This window comes from Amborella trichopoda, chromosome 3 (genome assembly GCF_054954075.1).
Source record: "Amborella trichopoda isolate Santa Cruz 75 chromosome 3, AtrichopodaSantaCruz75HAP2 v2.0, whole genome shotgun sequence".
In the NCBI taxonomy this organism is placed as follows: Eukaryota; Viridiplantae; Streptophyta; class Magnoliopsida; order Amborellales; family Amborellaceae; genus Amborella; species Amborella trichopoda.
Window position 1 is genome coordinate 40,119,869 of NC_142338.1, and position 23,117 is coordinate 40,142,985.

Consider the following 23,117-nt stretch of genomic DNA (forward strand, 5'->3'; position numbering starts at 1 on the left):
ATATATATATATATATATATATATATATATATATATATATATATATATATATATATATATATATATATATATATATATATATACATATATATATATATATATACATATATATATATATATATGTATATATATATATATATATAAATAAAAGGCTTCAGTGAGCCAATAGGCTCACAAGAAAAAATGAGCTCAATGGCTCGATTGAATGTGGGCCGATCTAACGATCACGGATGGCCGATTGAATTTTAATTTTTTTTTTCTACAAATCTAAATTACTTGAAATTTTAGACGTGTGTTTATAAAAAATAGACGAATATTTAAAAAATATTAAAAAAAGTTATTTTACATGAAAAAAATAACTAAAATACCCCCATAAATTTTTAGGGGTATTTTGGTCATTTTTAGTTTTTCGGATTATGTTTTTTATATTTTTATTAAGTGCGGCTTGATGAGAAGAACATTCACCTAAAATTTCAAGTGATTTGGATTTGTAGAAAAAAAATTAAAATTCACTCTCGACCATCAGATCCGTCTAGATTCAATCTAGACTATTGAGCTAATACTATTCTATGAGCTAGTAGACTCCCCCTAGCATCTTCCTCATATATATATATATATATATATATATATACCTCAAAACCTTACTGGAAATGCAATTTGAGTGTTGGAGGCATCCTTGACCATCTAATGTGACCTTAAACTTATTTTTTATCTATGATTATAATATTTAAGACTAAAAAAATAACACAGATTTAGTGAATTTGTATACACCTAAAAGAAGATGATCCAAATAATGTGTTACAATATGCTAGGGCTTGAATTCCATTTTTCGAGATCTATAATTGTTGAGGTCTGGATTATTGTTTTCAGGATTTGCTGATCCCAAAATCTATATTTTTGAGCTCAAGCTTAGAAGTACAAAATGTGGAACGAATACAGTAACTGGTGACAAAGTGGATTGGCATTGAATCGCTTGGTTATGTGCGTCCTTATTAGGAGAAAACTCCTGTTATTTGTTCATGCCAGCAATGTGTACAGAACATACATAAACTGAGGGTGTGTGAGAGAGAGATCAACATGACTTCCTCTAATAAAATCAAACTGGAGTAAAGAGGCAATCAATTGCATTCTCTATCCTGTCCCTTTGACTGCTGTTTGTGCTATCACTAGTACCGTAGAAAAACTGCATGATCCTTGAATATTCAAACATCAACCTTTTGCAGGCATGTGGCAGTCTATTAGGTTTTAGATATTCATGTACTAGTTCTTCAAAAGCTTCATCAATCACAGTTCCTAGATGCTCTAGAGCCTCCTTTTCTGAGCAATTTTCTTGTTTCATGTAGCAAGTGACAGCGGAAAATCTCGAACCATTATATCTTCTCCCCTGAAAATCATGACTAAGTCAATGCAAAATTAAACCGGTGTTCTTTTAAAAAAGAAAGGAAAAATTATGTCCGTACCATATTTAAATATGGTATTTACAGATTGATACAATTTTGTGGAATATTTATGCAAAAGTACACCGATCATGAACCTTGTCCCAAAACATAATAGAACATATTTTTTCCTCTTTTTACTTTTGTTTTCTCTCTCTGAGTATTATCTATTTGAAGACCACTTACGATGAAAACTTTCATAATTCTTACAGGTTACAAAACTAATGAAAATATATGAATAACATGGTTTAAAATTTTCGATTGTTTCAATACTGATACCATGAAATTTCTTACCTCAAATGTCTTGACATCAATGAAGAGCCTCATGAAAGTGCACAATTGATCATAGATCTTGGATCTAGAATCCAGTTGTTGAATAACATGGTCTTGAATACGCTCTCCCATGAGAAACAAGACTGGAACAATTCTCATGTCTACCCCCAAAGATGCTTTACCATGGCTCATGTACTCCTCCATGGTTGGCACATAAGTTTCTCCTATGTCCACTCTGTCGCTTAAATAAACTTCGATTTGTCTTAATCTCTGTGCCAATTAGTTTCATGATATTAAGTTGGATACAAAATTGTAGATCTTGACTCACTAGTTTGCAAATTTGTACAAGAATGATAATGGGAACGAGAGAGAGAGAGAGGAAAAAACTTACTATACTTCCCCACCCATATATTTTTTTCTACATCCCCTTACCTCCTATCCATCCGATCCGAATGGACAAGTGAGATGTTCCCAATCACAATGTCATGCTTATAGATTGTTTTATTTTTAATTTTCTTCTACAAAACATTTTTACACCTATTTTGGGATTTCCATTCCTCTCTTAAACTCATACCTGCAAAAAATATAAAAAAATTATTCTTGATAAAAAAAATGACCAAAGCACCCCTAAAAGTTTTAGCGATATTTTCTTGATTTTATTTTTTTAAATTATTGTTTTAGGTGTATCCCATTGAGATGATGACACGTACTAAATTTTATCTTCATATGATTAGTAAAAAAAACAATTAAAAAAAAGACTCTGAGATGTCAGATCTAGATCGTATGGTCAGTGCCTTACTTGTGACATTATGACTGAAGTCATCCCATCTATCTATTCAGATCAGACTGCTGAGAGAAGGGGGATGTAGAAAATATATATATGGGTGGGGAAATATAATAAATTTTTCCAGAGAGAGAGAGAGAGAGAGAGAGAGAGAGTTATTTGCTTTTCTTGCTTAAACCTTAAACTAGATGTCATGAGGTTGTTTATTCACAAAGATGAAATTCCTGACTTACAAGATTGTGGAGATAAGGGAAAATGTCCCTCCCTTGTGCCTTTGTTGCTTGCAATGCAATGTCATTCAATGTATTATACACTCCCATGAAAGCGGCCTTCACATGGGAAGGAAGGGCGCTCACAATCGAAGGATCCCATCTGCATACCAACCTCAAACTTTAGACATATTTCAATGCAATAAGAGTGATAATGCACAAAACATTTTGGAAATCAGTATAAACTAGCAAAGTTTCAAAGGTATACATGGTCTAAAATAACTGCCCACCACCCACTGTATGGTATTTGGAGAGAGAGAGAGAGAGAGAGAGAGAGAGAGAGAGAGAGAGAGAGAGAGAGAGTGAGTCATCGGACACCTTTCAACTCCTTGGCAGATTAGGTTCAAATCTTCAATGGATCCATGGCTCTTGAAGAGCTCTTCAAGGGAATCCTCAATGTAATTACATTTGGTACAGGCTAAGCGGCATTTAGAGTACTCTTGTTCGAATAGTGTGGCAGCAATTGAAAAGTAAATCTCCTTCGGTTGCCGTAGATTAAAAACTGGAAAATTAATGCCAAGATCCTTCCACCACCTGAAAATAAAACAGCCCTGTTACCTTGTAGAGCAACAAAGTATAGACATCAACTTAATTTCTTTAAAATCATAGTAGGGGGATTATTCTCCTACCTCTATCATAATCAAATAATCCTCTGTTGCCTTTTATAAAGAGGAGTAACAAATCCCGATTGTGTGTTATGTGTCTTAGAGAGAAAAATAATAAACCCTGATTTGATGTAGATTGTACGAGCAGTGCTATAAGAAATCTTAGGGCTAGTGTAAACAATAATCGCCATTCTAAAATCACAAAAATCAGCTTAGTGATAGTATATTTTCTTCTACAAAATGCAATCAAGCAACATCAATGTCGTTTATGTTTGTGTTGGACATAGAGAGAAGAGAGTAGGAACATCTTTCGGTATTGGAACCCACGACGTTTAATTGAAATTTTTTATCGCCCTAACTACTAAGCCAAAGAACTCAAATCATCATGTTGTGACGCCCCGCCACCTTAACCAAGTCTCATCCCTATATACCTCTCCCCCTAGTAATGCAACTTGTAACAGATTCTCTACCTTGAAACTTAAGTTACAAGATCTGCAGTGTAGTATCCTCTCACCTCAAAACGCTATCAAGCTCTCCACAATACACATTTTGCAGCCAATTGAAATCCAGCTTCGCCAATTCTAAATAACTCTTGTTATTGACATAAGGCATCCTGAAAGTAGGTAGCAAAGAACATGAGTCAGGATATTTTTCTAGCCCTAAAGCAATTAAACATTCAGAGAGCAGATTAATCTTACTTGTAGATATCCTTGGCGATCCAAACATCGGACTCTCCATAATGGTGGAGAATATAAGTTCTAGCCTCAACTCTAGGAAGGCTCATGCTCCATGGGCATGTGAGGGCACACTCAACCTGGACGGGACAGGTGAGGAGAAGACATTTACTAAAGATGGCAACAAATTTCTGTTTGAGAACTTTTCTTATTTTGGTTTTTGCGGCGGCCCGGGGGTGGAGAAAGAAAGAGAGGTAAAGATAGAGATAGATGGATTGGATAATATAAAACTCTTACCTCTTTCAAAAGGGCCTTCTTTAAAGACCATTTGTCCTCCACTTTATTATTTTCCAAGCAACCTTTAAGATGATTCTTAGAGAAAGCCTTAGCTTCCTTGAGTATTTGCTCTCTTGGAAATGACATCTGAGAGAATCTGTAGAGGTTAAACATGTCTGAGATTCCTGTGTGTGTCTCCCCACGGAAGCAAATGAACCTTCCATCATCATCCTTGAAATGCTCCAACACATCTAAAGAAATCTTATATTAGGAGAAAGAAACACTAATCACCAGAAAAGATACTTGCATGAACCTTGATAAATGAATAAATCCTACTGTTATAGAAGCTGCAATTGTGAAAGCAAAACAAAACCAAAAAAAATCAGAGAACTTCAATATAAATAAAAGTACAAGAGTCAATTGAGCCAAGAATTTTGGTGGCAAAATTACCAGGAGAGATGGGATATCCGTGCATCCGAAGAAGGCGGAAGGCCATGCATGTGTCATCGATGTCAGGAATAGGGTTATCCCTTCCCCAGGACACTCCTTCCTTACCAGAGTTCCTATAAATGATATCTTACTTGGTAAATTAAATGTTTACATTACCAAATTTCCATAGTAAAATTGCTTCAACTCAATGAGCACACTATAATCAAAAGAGTTGCCACTAGTGTCCCATAAAGAGCAACTGAAAAATAAGAACAAATGCTGCTTTGTTGTGTGTGTGTGTTTCTTGTTCTGTTAATAACTAGAAAATTATTTTCAAAACTTTAGATAATGTGGCAAAACAGAGAATATCATAACTTCATTTTCTTTGCTAGGATGGTAGGAAACAAAACAAGAAATCAAGTAGATATAAAATTTACATACTTATAGACATAATCAAGGGTAGCTGAGATTTCTTTGCGGAAGTGATGATCAATCCCTAGCCTTTGGATCGTATCAATGGCCCATATCCTTTCAAGCAGGTCAATGGGATACTGGGCTGGTGCTGCAATACAACAAAAATGAAATGACTCTTTGTAGTCCTAATAATGAAGCCTAAAATTCCTTCCATATCCTATATTTCTTGAACAATGGAAGAAAGTCCAGACATGTATAACAAATAATAACCTTTTTTTCTTGGGAATTGAACTTGTGACCCATCAGTGATTAAAACCTAGAAATCGTCCACGTATTGTACCGATCTGATTGGCTGGATCAACTATCCAAATCAAATGAATGACTAAAAATATCTTAAAATAATATTAATTAATAGTATGGGCAATTCTATGGCGGGACCCAAATCGACAATTCCCAATCTAAATCGTTAGGTTTTTAAAACCCTAGTCCTAATCACCAACAACCAAGGCCAAACCTGATTCCCTAATAATTTACCTATAAATTCATTCAATTTAAGACCATTGTTTGAACCTAAATGGCTTACCATGGTCACCAAACCTCCTCACTATGAAAGTCAAGAAGTCCAAACATTTCTTGTTCCCTGTCTTCATATAAACAACAGCAGTAGCTGAAGGGGAGCTCAAGAAGCTCCCATCCCTAGATTGCAACTTTAAGATATTCTCCCATTGCACCACGTCTTGCAAAGCTTCCAAAGAATAGAGAAGAGTGGTTTGAACTGAATGCATTACTTCAATGGGGATCCTGTGACACACAAACCATGAAATCCACTGTTATAACTAATCATTAAAAATTTGGAGGGCTAACTCGAGAGATTCCGTAGTCGGCCAAGATAGGAACCCTGATAATTCAGGAGGGACAATTCCAAAACTCGTGTAGGTCTCCCTAGCCCAGGTTAGCTTCGATATTTTTGCAGAAAATAGACCAAGTCTGATGCAAAACTCAGCCTTCGACAAGAGTTATTTTGCATTAGACTCTGGGCTAGGACCCTAGTGCAATGTTCCAAGGCGCGGCTCGCCCAAGGTACTCGGCCCTTGGCTCAGGCGATTTACTCAGGCAAGCATGGATAATCGGCCTGAGCCAAGTAACTTGGCCAAGTCCAAATGGTCTTGGACTTGAGTAACTCGGCCAAGTCCGAGTCCTGAAACACTGGCCGAGCGAGCTAGAACCTGAGTCCTATTTAAGCACTGGTTACAAACATTGGGTTTTGAGCCAAGATCATTATTGCTTCCATTTGCTAGAGTTATTTAGATGGGAGATGCAAATACCTCTTGATTTTCTTCTCTCTCAACTGAGAGATTTCCTTTAGGAAGGGTAGGTCATAAGGGAGATCAAGGCCGAGATCTCTTGCTTCGTCAAGCATGGCTTGAAAGGCTATCTCGAACCCACATGTTCTTAGGCCTGTAGGTTCGTGCTCCATATCTTTGGTTCTCCTTCTTAGGAAATCAAGCCCTAAATGATACCAAAATCGCCAACTAAATAAATTAGTTTCAAGTTTTAAAGGGATCCATATATTCTATGTTGGGTCTATAAGTCCATAGTAATGGAAATGGGAGTGGGAATTGAGAAGTATTTTAATTTTTTAAAACAATGATTTTAACCGACGTGATTGGCACATGAATGGGGCTTAAGCCTCAACCTCCAAAACCTACAGGAAAATGCAGTTCTGGTGCCGAGAAACTTTTATTATGGCTTGAATATCTATTTATGATCTCGATTACGAAATTCAAAGTTCTAAAATCCATGCACATAAGATAGATCTGTGAACATCTGAGTAGATGCTTGAATATCTATTTATGCTCTTGATTAAGAAATTCGAAGTTCTAAAATACATGCACATAAGATAGACCTGTGAAGATTTGAGTAGATGGTCCATGTAATCCATTACAAGATGTTTTATTTTCACGGTTTGAAATTTTTTTTTTCTTTTTTCAAATCACACGGGAAAAACTTTACTCACAAAACGTGAACCGTGGCCCCACCCCCACGCTAACCTTTTCCTTCTTTTAAAATCGAATCGATAGAGTTTGCTTATTTGATAATGGTGTGGCTTGCATAAGGCTAAGGCCCTAAACAATCAAAGTAAGGCGCACCTTCAAATAGTATCGAAATATATAGTTTCAGTATCATAAATCTTTGTGATGACTTGAAAATTTATTTTCATATCTAATTATAAAATTTAAAGATATAAAAAATATTATGAATTCCAGTAGATCCATGAATACTTGAAAATATTGAAAATTGACAGTCTAGATAATACATTAACTTGGAATTTATTTTTTTTCATGTCCATATATCTTGAGATTGAGATAATCGAATTGAGGGTTTTTTTAGCATCGAAACAACATTTCCTAGTGATTTTTTTTTTTTTAAGGTGCTCCAATGATTGTTTAGGGCCTCACCTTTATACAAACTATTTCATTAGATAATCATAAATTATTAGAAAAATGGATATAATGGGTGTTGTTAACAAGAAAAAATAAAATAAAATAAAATAATAATAATAATAATAACAACAACAATAATAATAATAATAATAACAATAAATGAAAAATGAAACGCTACCGGACGATCGTGACCGCACGATGAACTTTAGACGGTGATGGGGGTAGGCGAAATCACTGTTCATTTCGCCTATAGGCGTTGCGTAGTATTTTCCATATATATATATATATATTAAGTTTTAAAAATAATACATCTTGCAATATATTATCTTGAACATTCATTTTCAAGGTTTTTATGTGTTTATAGATCTAATTGATTTGAACTGTTTTTAGAGTTTAAAATTTTATGATTAGAGATGAAAATAGATTCTTAGGCCATCCTAAAAATTTTGGATGCCCCAAAATTGTATCTTATCACAAAGTTTGGAAAATACGTCATACTTTGATTGTTTAAAGTTGCAACCTTATGCAAACCCCATCCTAGAACCCCAAATTTGTAAGGATGTAACCTCTTGAACCCATAGATAAACCTCATAAAGAAAAATTTCCTAGATGCACCCTCTATACCCATAAAAAGAACAATGTCTCAAGTTCAAATAGAGATCATCCAATCTTTAGATGACAAGATCTAACTGATAGAAAACTCAAATCTTAATAATTTTTTTTTAAAAAAATAAATAATTCTGAAGTGGTTTCCAAAATTCCAGATTGAAAGCAAATCCTCTCAAATAAATCTTCTTACCGAGAGCGTAGAAGTGAACTATGGTCCCGAACATATATAAGGATCATCAAACACCGAACCAGCCACTGTAAAGACGGTTTTGGGTGTTGTACACGGGCTCCAAAACAAACGTCGAAAAGCACAAATGCAGTGCTTTCCCAATCAAACACTCGCATCAGGGTATTTTCTATAATCCCTTCATTCAATTACCATGCCACAAAGATTTCTTTATATAATCACGTGTAAGAGAAAGAGATAATCTCATCATTCAACTTCCATAACACAAAGATTTCTTTATATAATCACGTGTAAGAGAAAGAGAGAGAGAGAGGCGTCATGGAGATGATCTCACCTTTTGAAAGTTGAGGCCCTGCACTGTTCCATATTGTAAGGGTAAGGACACAAGCAAGTGTGCAGACAAGTCTATCATAGAGGAGAAAGAAGGTGGGTTCACCCCAAGAACCATCCTCCAGTTGGTTCTCAAGAATCCATTCTAGGGTTTGTGGAAAATGGGGTTGGTGCGTTCCATTAGTGGCTTGAATTCTAGCGACCCATGCCGTATCATAAGCTGAAGGACTTGTCTCTCCATCGTTCATGGACTGGAAGATGCCTTTTATTTCTTCTATTAGACTTTCTATTCTTTTTTCATCTTCCAATTCCACCTATCCCATCCAAAGCATTGTCGCGTTAGCCACAATCACAATTCAAGCCGTTGCACCATACCCCACTATATATATATATATATAGAGAGAGAGAAAAAGTCCTAAAAACGTCTATAGGCGAATTGTTATAGTGTTTCGCCAGTATGTTAAAAAACCTTCTAATCCAATCATCTCGACCTTGAGATACATAAACATAAAAAACATGGACTTCAAGTTGTAGAAATAGTGCATCTTGTAATGCATTATCTAGATCATCAATTTTCAAAATTTTCAAGTGTTCATAGATCTGCTTGATGTGTGCCATTTCTAAAGCTCTAATTTTTTTTTAGAGACGAAAGTATTAGGCCATGTAAATATTTTTCGATAATAAAACGACATCTTTCGATACTTTTTAAAGGTGCGCCTTACTTTTATTGCTTACGGTCTCAGCCTTATATAAACTACATCCCTTTCATAAAAGGTACTTTTTTATGAGAAAAATTGTTCTGTGTCCCAAGCGGGTTATATTCCTTCGTTTGTGTTCCCTGAGGTGAGCAGCATCCATCTTAAAGATAGAGGCCAATGAGTGGTCCCTTAAAAAAAAAAAAAAAAAAAGGTTAAAACCATAATCTAAATATTTTTTCTATAAAATTATCACTTTCAGTTTAAAAATTTTAAGCTTTATTTAATTTTACATATTTATGATCTCCAAATTAGAAATTATATATCCTTAAGTGAGATCCAAATCCATCCAAAAAATATATTTTCAAGAGGGGAGTCAATTCTATATAAGAGTCCTGGGTCTTATAAATGTACCCTTCGATACATGAGTTAAAAACTTTAGATGTTGAGAGCGATAGTGAGACGGCCATTTAAAAACATTATTATTCAATATTATCTGGCAATCATTCCCACAAAAGAAAGATAAAACGGCCCTTCCTCGAACTGCTCTTCCCATAGTGAACTAATAATAAAACAAAAGGAAAAAGTTTGTATAAGGTTTTATACTATAGAAGTAGGGTGTGCTTCAAACATCTTGCAGAAAAAAGAGTCCCTAAGTTGGAAAACTTCTCAATTCATCATTTTAACATCGAGATGTATGGATATAAAAAAAAATAGTAATAATAAATCGTAAAATATTGCATAGTGTAACAAGGTATCTAGATCATCCATTTTCAAGATTTTCAAAATTTTTATGGATCTAATTGATATGCACTTTTTTTAGAATTTTAAATTTTACAACTAGGGTTGAATATAGATTTTCAAGCTAGTGTAACATTTTCGATATCATAACTACATTTTTTGACAACATTTAGAAGTGTGCCTTACTTGTATAGTATAAGGTGATCACCTTATAAAAACCTCACCGATAACCAAATAAATAAATCAACCTGTGTATGGGCCTTCGCAGGAGATGCTTTGCCTTTCTTTTGTGGAAGGAGTTGATGCGCTTCTGTTGCCGTTCCATTACAGGTGACTGTGGGAAACCAAAGAAAAAAACAAAGGTGAATGGAAAGTAATTCCTAAGCCGTCCCATTACACTTGCTAGATTTCCTCAACTAATTATTTCACAAAGAAAATTACCTGCCAAAAAATTAAGTAAATAGGGCAGATCTTAAAAATCCACGGTAAAAAAGTCGTTCTAATGTTTGAAAAATCTCAATTAATCATCTCAACCACAAGATATATAAATGTAAAGAAAAAGTATTTCCAGTCCTAAAAATAGTGTATTTTGTAACACATTATCTAGACTATTGATTTTCAGGATTTTGAAACATTTATAGATATGCTTTGCTTGTAATTTTTTTAGTAAACGTAAAAGTAGATTTTCAGGCCACTCTAGAGCTTTCAACTGCCGGAACTGTATCTTTTTGCAGAGTTTAAGAATGCACCTTAAACTGCACCATGATAAAGTGCTCGAAGTAAACTTTTTGAAAGTCAATTGCACGTTTTCTTTTATCACAGCTCTGCAATCGAACTGAACAATGGCCCCACCTCATTCACAAGGTGGTTTGGGGGGACACAAGGTGGCGGGGGAGACAGATGGCTGCCGCCATATCTCTCGTTTTGGTCATGTGGCCCTTCTCTCGCGCCACTGGCCATCTACTACCTTTCCTCTTCCTTTTTTTTTCACTGTTTTACTGTTTGTTATGTTTTTTTTTCTTACTTTTTCATGTTTTGTCATTATTCGGTGAGGGGCAGCGGCGAGTACTTGGCACGAGGCGAATTCGATACAATGGGCTATACTATAACGTGAGATCAAAGTTTTTTTGTTTTAAGACAAATTATATGCTATTTCTCTGAGAACTAGAAGCACGAGGATTTTCCTTGGGGATTAGGCACTGCTACTTGCACGTACTTTAAGCCCTAGGACGTCTCCTACTTAATTTACAAAAAACACTGATCTCTTCAGGATCAATATGAGAGAGAGATGGTTACCTTGTTGTCCCTTTCTTGTTACATCAGAATTGGAAGCTCTAATGGTTAATGAAGAAGCTTTTCCACAACTCCATTTAATTAATCTCGGACTAGCTTTCAAGGAGAAGCAACCATTTCGGTCGCCTTCTCGACTAGCTTTCAAGAAGAAGCAACCATTTCGGCCGCCTTCTCGCCCTGAAAACGGAGCTTGGAGTGAGTAGTTGTACTTAGAGGTGGAGACACAGGCCATCTTCTCTCCCCTTGTTTCTTTCCTTATTTGTTAAAACCAGTATTTATAAAGGAAAATGGCTCTATCTTTTGTGTTTTTGTCCTATCTAATGCGCCATATTCCGGCTGAATGGGTCAAATTCGGATCGCAAGTCGATGGTTATTGGGGTTGTTGTGGAGATTCCTATTCTTGTCGTGATTGCAATTCACATGCTGCTATGATTGTAAAGTGCGTCAACACCAACAAAGACACCGTCTCTCTGTCTCTCTCTCTCATATGATAGGTTGAGTGGTTACATTATGCTCTTTCGGGAGTATATTGTATAGCTATTTTTTTGTTGTTTTCTTCTTTTTATCTAAAATTTTGGGACCACCTCAAAATCCATCATGATTTGTTTAAAATAAAAAAGCATATTTTGAGTTCTTAAATACTTAACTTTAACCATATAAAAATTGCATTGTTTTTTTTTTTTTCACAAATGTTACTACTTTTATCTTTTATTGAATACTCAAGAAAGGAAATTACATCATTAAAAATGACAAAAAAAGGTAAAGAAGAACCACCTTTAGCCAGGGCATCAACCACAGAGTTTGCTTGTCGATAAACATGCGATAATGAGATCGATAAAGGAGAAACAAGATACCATAAAGGCCGGAGTTCCCATGACACGCGCGGCTCCTTGTTACACCACTTGATAACATTCAGGGAGTCCCCTTCAATCCAACATTTGTTACCACAATTCCTTACAATAAAAAATTTCAAACCTTCAAGTAACATGCTGAGCTCCACACAATTTGCAGTTGCAACACCTATAGGTCCAGCATAGAAAAAAATGGTGTTACCCAAACAATAACGCACTACTCCTCCAATTCCGGCTAAACCAGGATTCCCAAGAGAACTACCGTCAAAATTGAGTTTCAAGGTACCTGTTGGAGGCTCAATCCAAATATTTCTTGGTCTATTACTAACACAACCAAGACGAAAAAGGTTGTGTAAGTTTGCCATAGCATCCACTTTAGAGATACCCCATCCCTCTTTTAAAACAGATAGCCACGACCAGATTGAAAATTTGATAGCATGAATTAGTCTGTCAAAATCCATAGAAGTCCTCTCAACGGACCTTCTATTTCTTTCTTTCCAAACCTTCCACAGGATTATACCTTTAGCAATCCTGTATATAATCTTGCCCACCTTAGGTAAATGAGGAAGGGAAAATTGGGAAACTAACCCCTCCATCGATTGAGGAAGTGCTAAATTGATACCTAGAACACCAAACAACCAGTGCTAAATTCTCACCGTAAAAGAACAGTTCATAAAAAGTTGTGCACCAGATTCACCATCAGCTTTTCATAAAAGGCACACATTCTGAAAAATGTTTCCCCTTATAATCAAATTATCAATGGTCAGTACTTTATTCATAACAGCCAGCCAAATAAAAACTTGTACTTTGTGGGGTTTTGGCTATTTCCAAATTTGAGCAATATGAGGGGATGACCATCTCTATCGATCGTGAAAGAAAAGACTATAACAAGATTTAACAGTGAAGACACCATCACTTCCGATTTACCAAATCATCTCATCCCTAGCATTCTGCGACACATAGCTCTTATCCAGGATTTCCATTAAAGCATACCATTGGGAAAAAATGACATTATTCCACACCATACTTGGAAACAAGGACTTTGTACCAAAGGTGGTCCTCTAAATGAAGACTACGCCATCACCACTTGCACAACAGAGCTTGATTCATCAATTTAATTCTACGTATTCCCAATCCACATTCTTTATTTGGAGTACATACTCTATCTCAACTAAGAAGATGAAATTTCCTGACCTCATTATTGGAACTCCAAAGAAAATCCCGCATCATTTTCTCAATCCTTTTCGCAATCGAGGTAGACATATTAACCACAGACATCTGATAGACTGGAAGATTGGTCAGATAGGCCCTCAACAGAGTCACCCTACCACCCAAAGACAGATACTTGTGTTTTCAGAGGTCAAGTCTGGATTGGACCCTTTCAAGTATTTTCTCCCAGACTGCCAAAAAGAGTCTTGAGTCAGAGATAGGAAGGCCAAGACAAGTGATAGGAAAAGAACCCACTTTACACCCTATCACACTAGCCAATTCACCAACAACATTCTCTGCACAATTTATACCAATCATAGGAGATTTGTTAAAATTTAACTTAAAGCAAATTGTGACCTCACATATTTCCATAAAACGAGCAATATTCCTGACTTAAAAAGGATACACATCACAAAAGATCAGAGTATCATCTGCATATTGTAAATGAGAGATTACAATATCAGAATTCGCAATGCTGAAACCCTTAAAAGGACCCACTCTCTCCACCCTGCTCAATATCAAAAGGACCCACTCTCAAAAGGACCCACTCTCTCCACCCAGCTCAACATCAAACTGCAGCATTCTTCATAAATAGTAAATAAGAAAGGAAAGAGAGGGTCCCCTTGTCGAAGACCTCTAGAAGCTTTGAAAAAACCAATCGGGCTGCCTTTAAATAACACTGAAAAATAAGCTGAAGAAAGGCATCTAAAAATCCAACTGCTTCACTTTTCATCGAATCCCATAACTTTCAAAATCTCCAACAGTACTCCCTATTCAATATGATCATAAGCCTTTTTCATGTCCAGTTTAAACAAAACACCAAGCTTCTTACTCAGGACACGAGAATGGATACATTCTTGTGCCAAAAGCACACTATCCGTGATTTGACGGTCCTTGATGAAAGCAGATTGAGTATTAGAGATGAGGGAAGGTAGAACAATTTTCAATCTTTCGGCCAGGACTTTAATAATTATTTTATAGAGACTTGTAAGAAGGATAATTGGTCTAATATCAGACAATTTAGTAATCATGGACTTCTTGGGAATTAAAGCCAGGAAAGTAGAGTTCACTCATTTAAAAATATCTCCCCTAATGAAAAAACTCCTGATGAACTCCAAAAGTTTACTAACCACATTCCAAAATCTGTGGAAGAAGGCTAGAGGAAAACCATCAGGACCTGGTGCTTTATCCTCTAGCATCGTAAAAACCTTCTTATACAACTCCTCCATAGAAACTTCTCTCTCCAAATTTTTTTTTTCCCCCACTGACAATACTTTAAAAGGGATTCTACCAAAGGCAGGTATAAAATTAACTTCTTTAATAAAAGCTTTCTTAAAATGGCTAATGACTGCTCCTTCTAAAGCAGCATCATCCTCAGAATCAATCCCAGGAGTAGATAAACCCGAAAGGTCGTTTTGTCATCTTTAAACACTAGCAATTGCGTGAAAATATTTTATATTAAGGTCCCCTTCTTTTAACCATTTCGATCTAGACATCTGCTTCCAATATATTTCCTCTGAACAAAGCAAGTCCTCCAATTCTTTAAGTTTCAAATAGCTGTCCAATAAGGATTGTTTTGATAAAAGCCCACTCATCTGGGTATTATGATCAAGGATTTCAATCTTAGCTAGGGCTCCATCAAAAGTTGCATTGTTTCTAATTTAGGAAAATAGTTAGATAGGGCCGCAGCTCTATCAAAATAAATAAAGCCTCACCTCGTAACTCATCGAAATTGCAATCCAAGCATTAAAAAACATTTACATCAATCATCTTGGAAAAAAAAAAAAAAGATTTCAAGCTCTAAAATAGTGTACATTGTAACAAATTATCTAGATCGTTTGTTTCGCCCTAAAAACAAGTGGTCATAAATCCACAAGTTCTGTAACATTTTTTAAGTTTCCAATTTCATTGTCGGTGCTAGAACTTGATTTTAGTACGATCATGGAGATTTCTATAGCCGAAAGTGCTTTTCAGATATAGATTTGAGGTGAGGGTTTATTTTGTTTTCATAAAGCTTAGGCATTATAGAAACCTCATCCTCTGATAATTCCTGTGGTGTAACTTTTTATGGTATGAATAGGGTCACTTGATTTTTACTTTTATTTTTGTGTGAGACATTCGCCGTAGACAGTGAACGGAGGAAATACCCCGACGGAGCATGATCTCTTCTGACCTCATGTTGGGATACCCCGCCCGCCAAACCAACAGTTTAGTAGATATGCTATGCTCCTGCGGAAGCATATTGCGTATCTACTCCCTCATTCAAAATATCTATTTAAATATGGGTACGGTTTGTATAGAGCCTAGGCTCTAAACAATAAAATTAGAGCCTATCTTCAAATGGTGTCGAGAAATGTGGTTTCAATACTGGAAATATTTGTGATAGCCTTAAAATATAGTTTTATATTTATTTATAAAGTTTAAGCTTAAAAAATAGTGTAGATCGATATATCTATGAAAATTTGAAAATGTTGAAAATTGACGGTCCAAAAATGCACTACAAAATACATTATTTCCAAAACTTACAATCTATTTTTTTCTCATATCCATACATCTTGATGTCGAGATGATCAATTTGAGGATAATTGGGCATCAAAACAACCTCTCCTAGTGAAATTTTTGAGGTAGGCCCAAATTTGATTGTATAGAGCCTCGGCTCTATATAAACTTTTCCCTTTAAATATAGAGGAAGAGTTTTTTGTCTAAATTTTTTTGACACAGTTAACTGAGTTTTTTGGTCTAACATTTTAGGAAGCGAATCACTATATGATTATTTTTAAAAGAAAAGTTTGAATTTCAAGTCTTGTGACACTTAGATTTAGCTAATGCCGTCGAGATTATCGCACTACAATTTTTTTTTAGCAATCAAATGGGGATTAGAATAAGAATAAAAAATATGATTTTATTTATTTTTTTTCTTTTTTAGACTCTGTTTTTTATTTTAAGAGTGAGTCTTTTTTTTTTTTCACTTTAAAACAGTCTCTTTGTTTCGGAAGGAAAAGTTCTTTTTTTTTTTTGGTAGGTCCATTTTCTTAATCTTGCATGAGTATTTTTTTAGGAGGTTCTATTATGGATAAGTTGGGTTTTGTTTTTATGAAGGAGTTAGTTTTCTTTTGAATGAGGGATATGGATCGAAGCCATCAACTAGGGAAAGTTGGGGCTATATGTTTTTAGACGGCTGCCCTTTAGGTTTAGAAGATTGTAGGGAATAAAAGGTTGGTAGACATATTGTAACGGTGGGCTTTTGATGTTTTTTTGAAGGGAAAAGTTTATATAAGGTTAAAAAATCCATCGAAAAATGTTGTTTCAATGTTGAAAAACCCTTTAATTGATCATTTCGATATCATGATGTATGAATATGAATAAAAGAAATATTCTGAGTCCCAGAAATAGTGCATCTTGCAACACATTATCTAGACCGTCCATTGTCAAGATTTTCATATGTTTATAGATTTTCTTGATTTTAACCATTTTTGGATTTTAAAATTTTATAATTAGGTATGAAAATAGATTTTCAAATAATCCTAATAATATTTTAAACCAAAATTACATGTTATAGTAAAATTTAAAGGTGCGCCTTACTTGGATTGTTTAAGGTTGCAACCTTATAGAAATCACACCCTTTTCTGAATGATACAAAGTTTTTGTAGAGAGAGAGAAAGCTTTTCTCATGGTTTTCTCTCGTGGTGAAGGTCTCGACTGCCCATGTTTGTATGTTTTTTTTCTTTTCAGATTTTTTTCTCAGTTGACTCACTCTCTCTAAAACATTACTATATTTGTTGGTTGTTTTCTGCCGGTAAATTTTCAACTATGTCAGATGTGATGAGAGAGTTGATTCTTGTTGGATCATGGTATTCGTAGATAATACATCATGACTCGTGGACTTGGTAAATAGTCGTGTATCAAGAATGAGTCCATTCAATGAGAATGAGAACTCGGAGACATTGCGATAGAAAACTTGAGAAGGTAAGTTGAGGAGTTGACTTAGCGCTTGGCGTAAAACCCAGTCCCGATACACTACGATAATAGTAGTGAGTATAAAACCCAATCCTGATACACTACGATAATAATAGTGAGTCGGAAGCTGCCTTCAAGAACACATTTTATGCAGAATCATGGGATTTTGTTGATCTATATAATTTGGAGGAGTTGAATGTGGAATTCACCTCTAATCTTTGAGGAATATTTATATAAAGAAAAAGATCTTGTAGGAGATCCGACCTATGATGATGATCAATATTTTATGGTTGAATGAATATCTGACAAAGAAAATGAGGAATGACTCAAAAGATAATCGATGAGTGAAATTTGGTTCAGTCATCAAAAGTGCTCATCTCAAAGATGCTCCCGAGCTAAATTTTAGGACTGAGCACAAAATTTATTAGCACGGTTACATGGATAAACTGATTTAATCAAGTTTATGTGGCTAAACATATTCTATCGATACATAGTCACCTTTTCTTTGAGAATTTTTTAGTTTTAGTGTACAATCGTTGTGTTTTGATTAGTGCAACAACCCACAAGTCCCATGATTGTGTTTACAATATTTGAGATGTACATTCGTTGTGTTTTGCTTGATGCAATAACTCACAAGTCCCATGATTGTGTTTACAATATTTGAAATGAAGAACATTGTGAGAGCAAATTTCATCTTAGTGCATTTCTAAACTCAAGGAAAAGTTTTCTCCAACCAGGGGAGAATGACATAGTCGAGATTATCGCATTGGATTTGGCTTTTGGAGCTCAGAAGAAGAAGAAATAAAGATGATTTTGCTTAAATTTTTCGTTTGTTTTTTAGAGTCTTTTCTTTTAAGAGTGAGTATTTTTAAATTTTTTTTTAAAAAGAGTTTCTTTTTGTTAAAAGAAACGATAAGTTCTTTTCTTTTTTGGTAGGGCCATTTTCTTTTTCTTTCGCGAGTCTTTTTTTTAGGAAAAAGTTTATATAAGGATGCAACCTTTTTTTTTTTTTTGACAAATGTTAATACTTTTGTTAAGAACTAAGAGAACTCAATTACAGAGTCAGAAATGACCAAAGAAGAGAGTTGTGAACCCCCTTTAGCTAGAAGATCCGCCAAAGAATTGGCTTCGCAATAAACTTGAGAAAAAAAACTAAGAGGGTAGAGGAAAGGTCCATGATTCACAACCAAAGAGGGCGAAGATCCCAAGGAATACGTCGTTCCTTGTTGCACCACATGACGACATTGAGAGAGTCTCCTTCAACCTAGACAGTATTCCCACAGTTCTTCTCCTTCAAAAGCTTCAGTCCGTGATACAATGCACTCAGTTTAGCCTTGTTGGCAGTGCGCATACCCAATAGGGCCAGCATAAGGAACCTTGGCCCCTTGATCGAACTCTCTATCAGCTGTAAAGGAAGAACTCTAGCATCTTCAATGGTGAATCAATCTCTGTCAAATCTTCTCTTTCTCTTTATACGTCATGCCTCTTTCCCTTCAAGAATAGGTTTAAGATAAACAATGGGTTGATTAGCGATAGAAAAAGAGTTGGCATGTACAATGCCATTAATGGCATTTTTGGAGGTGCGACATCCAAAACCCACAAGTTTCCTAATAGGGAGGGAAGGAGAGAGAGAGAGAGCCACCTCTAGGAACCACCAGCGACCACCAACTAGCAACAACCAACCAGCAAGGAGTAACCACCAATAAACGGGGTTCGTTTGGTTCATACAAAACAATTTGCATATATAAAACAATTTTATGATATAAGCATTTTGTTATGAAGGAGTTTTTCAATCATGTTTCTTTCTATGCTTGGTTTACATATCTGTAATTTTTGTGTATCTGGGGAGGTAAGTTAATGGAGGTAAGGTATTGGAGGTTTGATAGGAGACCTCAGTTAGCGTAAAAGGTAAGGTCATGGAGGTAGGAGTGGATGTTAGTGATGATATGGTGGTTAAGGTTGCAGATGGATTTATCTCCTCAGTTCTCTTAAAGCGGGAAGCCTTGGATGAACTAGAGATCAAGTATAGGTTATTTGTTACAGGTTTATTCCCACCTTCTATTAAGGAACTATTTGGCCTTAGTGACTGGGGAAGAAGAGGGTGGAATTTAGAGTATTTACCAGATGTGAAAGCTATTGTGGGGAATAAGGTTGTGTTGAAGTTACGATCAGATAAGGATGTGTTGAAACCCTCGGACCATGAATACTTTGCACGTAAGAATTTAGTTTGGATAAGGCTGTGGGGCATTCTGCTGCATGTTTGAAAGTTTACAATCATTAAAAAACTAGCCAATTGCTATGAGATTTACTGTGATGTGGATTGAGATTCTCTTCTTGGTGTGGATTGTAGTTATGTGCGAATTAAAATCTGGCAAACAACTGATGCTCCATTGCCAGACAAAATTAGCTTGCAAATTGATAAGGATTTCTTCTTTATCAATGTTACTGTGGAAGGTATTAGAAGGATCACTGCTAAGTAGGAACCTAGAGAAGAAGCTAAGAATATGGATGGAATGTGGTCACCCACTAAAACTCCATAAGCCTCTACCAGAGTTACTACTTGGTGCAGCTGAGAATGTTGCTCAGCGAATGTCGACACGGAGGCGTCGCTGGAAACATCTTCAGCTTAATTCTAGGAATAACGGTTTTGGCTGCCATTCAAATATTTCAAATAACTTAAAAATCACCAAACGTTGGGTTTCTCATTGGTAGGTTTCCGGATTTTATAGCTAGATTTTGGGCCCTTATTCATCCTTGTATGGAGGCGCATAAAGGGAAAAAGTCAGTTGACTTTCTCGAATTCTCAAAAAATTCCTTATTTAATGACAACCGTTTTGAGGGCTTATTTAGTGATTGTGATCCTGTGGGTGAATCTAGCTCAAAAGGCGGGATGTTACAAAAAGGTTATGACTTGTCGTTTAGTCCGAGTTCCAAGTTTATGACTCATGATGACCTGCCCTTAGAAAGCAATAGGGAGATCTTTTTGGCATTGGTTTTCTGCATTTGCCTCTTCCCATAAAAAGGAGCTGCCGTTTTGGATGCATTTGGAAGAGAAAAACTGTTTAGCATCTTGTTTGCCTTGGCAAAGAAAGGTCTATTTCTGGACCTGGTTCTCAAAGACTGTGATATTCTTACATAAGTTTCTTACATAAGTTTTGGAATGTAATTAAGTTTGAATTATTGGAGATGATTAGATATTTCATGAATCGAAGAGAAATCTTTAAAGGAGTTAATTCGACTTATATATCTCTAATCCCAAAAAAGTCTATAGTCTCAGAGCTCTCAGATATCAGACCTATGAGTCTTTTCACGAGTCTCTATGAGATTGTAGCAAAGGTGTTGGCTAAAAGGTTGAAGACAATTTGACCTTTTCTCATCTCAAGTATACAATCAGCCTTTATTTAGGATCGTCAAATCATGGATAACGTCTTAATGACACACAAATGCATTCACTCTAGAATGAGGAGTCAAGCTCTTGGAATCATTATTAAATTACACATAGAAAAAGCATATGATAGAGTGGAATGTGGTGTACTTTTGGAGATATTGAGGACTATAGGTTTTGGAGGCAAATGGAGAAGTTGGATTTATGAGTGTCTCTCTTTGACTCATTTTTCAGTGCTTTTTAAGGGAAGTCCAATTGGGTTTTTTTAATACATCCAAGGGATTTCGGTAAGGAGATCTATTGTCATCATTTGTGTTCACCATCTATACAAAATGTTTTAGTTTTATAATCTAGAGAGTGGGAAATAGTGGGAACTTATTGGGATTCGAGGTGGTTGATCAGGGTCCAAGTGTATATCATGTGCAATATGCACATGATACACTTATTTTTTGTGAGGCAGATTAGAATCAAGTTCGGAATATTGCCAGATTTTTGGACTGTTGTGAGGTGTCCTTAGGTTTGAAAGTCAACTTTCACCAAACTTCGATGATCGATATTAACTGCCCTTTTCCTCAAAACCAAATTCTGACAAATTTGATGAGGTGCATTGTTGGGTCCTTTCCGATAACCTATTTGGGTAATTTGATGAGGTGCATTGTTGGGTTCTTTCCGGTAACCTATTTGGGAATGCCTCTTTCAGATACTAGGCCTTCCATTACTGTTTGGGATAAAGTGTTAGAGAGAATCCAAGTTAAACTAGATTTATGGAAGTCGAAATATCTCTCTAAGGGGTGGACAAGTTACTTTGTTGAGATTATGTTTAGCCAATTTACCTATTTATCAAATGTCTCTGCTATAAATGCCAGCCTAAGTGGGGAAGAAAATTGAAAAGATGATGCACAACTTTTTTGGGGATACTTTAGGGAAGAAATAAAAGTTCATCTGTTGAGATTGGATCATGTATACATTCCTAAGAGTGAAGGAGGTCTTGGAATTAAATATATGAGTGAGGCATTGCTGTGTAAACGGTGGAGGAATTTTAAGTTTAAAGACCAACTTTGGTATCAAGTTTTATCATTGAAATATGGAATTGATAGACATGGTATATGGATATGTGGAGGTAGAAGCAGAGATATGTCATATTTGTGAAAATCTATTTATAGATGTAAGCGCATGGTTGCGAGATATTTCTTATAGAATGTTGGATGTGGTGATAATATCTTTTTTTGGCATCATAAATGGTTAGGCGATCTTCCTCTTAAATTTGTTTTTCCGGATCTCGTTGCAAAGGTTTCTCAGCCGAATGTAAACGTAGCTGATTTGGTTGAACTTAGAGGTAATACTGTCTCCTGGAATGTAAGCTTTCCATATAGCAGGCTGAGTGAAACAATTTTCTCTCAATGGAGTGAGTTGTTGGGGTATGTTGGATAAGGCTTATATATCTCAGGGGACAATAGATAAATTGCTTTGGGAGGTTGAATGTGATGGTTTATTCACTGTCAAGTCTTGCTATAGACTGTTTTTTATGATAGATGGAGATGGTCCTTGACCCCTGCTGCAAAAATATAGAAATGGCCTATTTCTCATAAGGTTAATGTGTTTATGTGGTTGGTTGTTCAAGACAAGATTTTGACAGTTGGTAATTTGATCAAGAGAGGTAAAATATTACCTAATATTTGTTTGCTTAGTAAAGCATATGTTTGCTTTGTAAAACAGATGGGGAAAATGGTACACACCTTCTTATCCACTGTTCTTTTGCCTCAAGGATTTGGTATCGGTTTTTTGGGCTATTTGGAGTTAATACCTCTTTACCCCAATCTGTGATGGGTTTAGTATCATAGTTAGCCTTTCAACATCTACCTTCCTTGGGTAGAGTGGTGTGGAAGATTGCGAGAGGGGTTGTTTTATGGGAACTTTAGAAGGAGAAAAATAGGAGGACATTTGAAGGAGAATGCTTATTCTTTAAAGATTGCTTACTAAAATCAAAATTTCCATTTGGTATTGGCTTTCAGTTACAAAAGAAGGATGGGGGATCTCACAACCAGATGTTATGGTCAACCTACAAAATATATTTGATTTTTGTGATGGGAGGCATCAAGACAAGATCGAGATGTATATGGGTAGCACCAAATCTAGGCAGACTAAAGTTGAACTTTGATGGGAGCTCTCTGGGTAATCCAGGACTGACATGTATAGGTGGTGTTTTGCACAATTGCTATGGTGATGTGTTCTTTACCTATGCAAGACCAGCTGGTA

General features: G+C 35.7%; 1 protein-coding gene across 4 annotated transcripts; it reads right to left on the reverse strand.

Annotated features, from left to right (window-relative positions):
* Positions 1–943: 943 nt before the first annotated feature.
* On the reverse strand, positions 944–11,703 carry LOC18422633 (bifunctional abietadiene synthase, chloroplastic). Of its 4 annotated transcripts, XM_088860554.1 has the most exons (14): positions 11,463–11,703; positions 10,415–10,500; positions 8,735–9,044; positions 6,486–6,669; positions 5,744–5,961; positions 5,188–5,308; positions 4,768–4,880; positions 4,339–4,568; positions 4,066–4,181; positions 3,882–3,980; positions 3,081–3,296; positions 2,727–2,865; positions 1,731–1,979; positions 944–1,384 (listed from the first exon to the last, which is right to left on the reverse strand). In XM_088860554.1, exons 1-14 carry the CDS (start codon positions 11,689–11,691, stop codon positions 1,097–1,099), a joined length of 2,598 nt encoding a protein of 865 aa, XP_088716680.1. In that variant the 5' UTR covers positions 11,692–11,703; the 3' UTR covers positions 944–1,096. The 4 variants fall into 4 exon arrangements, with proteins under 4 accessions (XP_088716680.1, XP_088716681.1, XP_088716682.1 ...); XM_088860555.1 differs by lacking the exons at positions 10,415–10,500; positions 11,463–11,703 and having other exon boundaries at positions 8,404–8,969; XM_088860556.1 differs by lacking the exons at positions 6,486–6,669; positions 10,415–10,500; positions 11,463–11,703 and having other exon boundaries at positions 8,735–8,969.
* Between the last annotated feature and the right edge of the window lie 11,414 nt (positions 11,704–23,117).

Bases quoted from the DNA above. Each gene is read 5' to 3' on its own strand.
- LOC18422633 (XM_088860554.1), bottom strand. From the start codon at position 11,691: ATGGCCTGTGTCTCCACCTCTAAGTACAACTACTCACTCCAAGCTCCG. The intron at 9,045-10,414 runs GTTGATTTATTT...TGGATGGGATAG, and splicing joins CTGCGAAGGCCCATACACAG to GTGGAATTGGAAGATGAAAA. The intron at 3,297-3,881 runs GTGAGAGGATAC...TTTTATTTTCAG, and splicing joins GAGCTTGATAGCGTTTTGAG to GTGGTGGAAGGATCTTGGCA.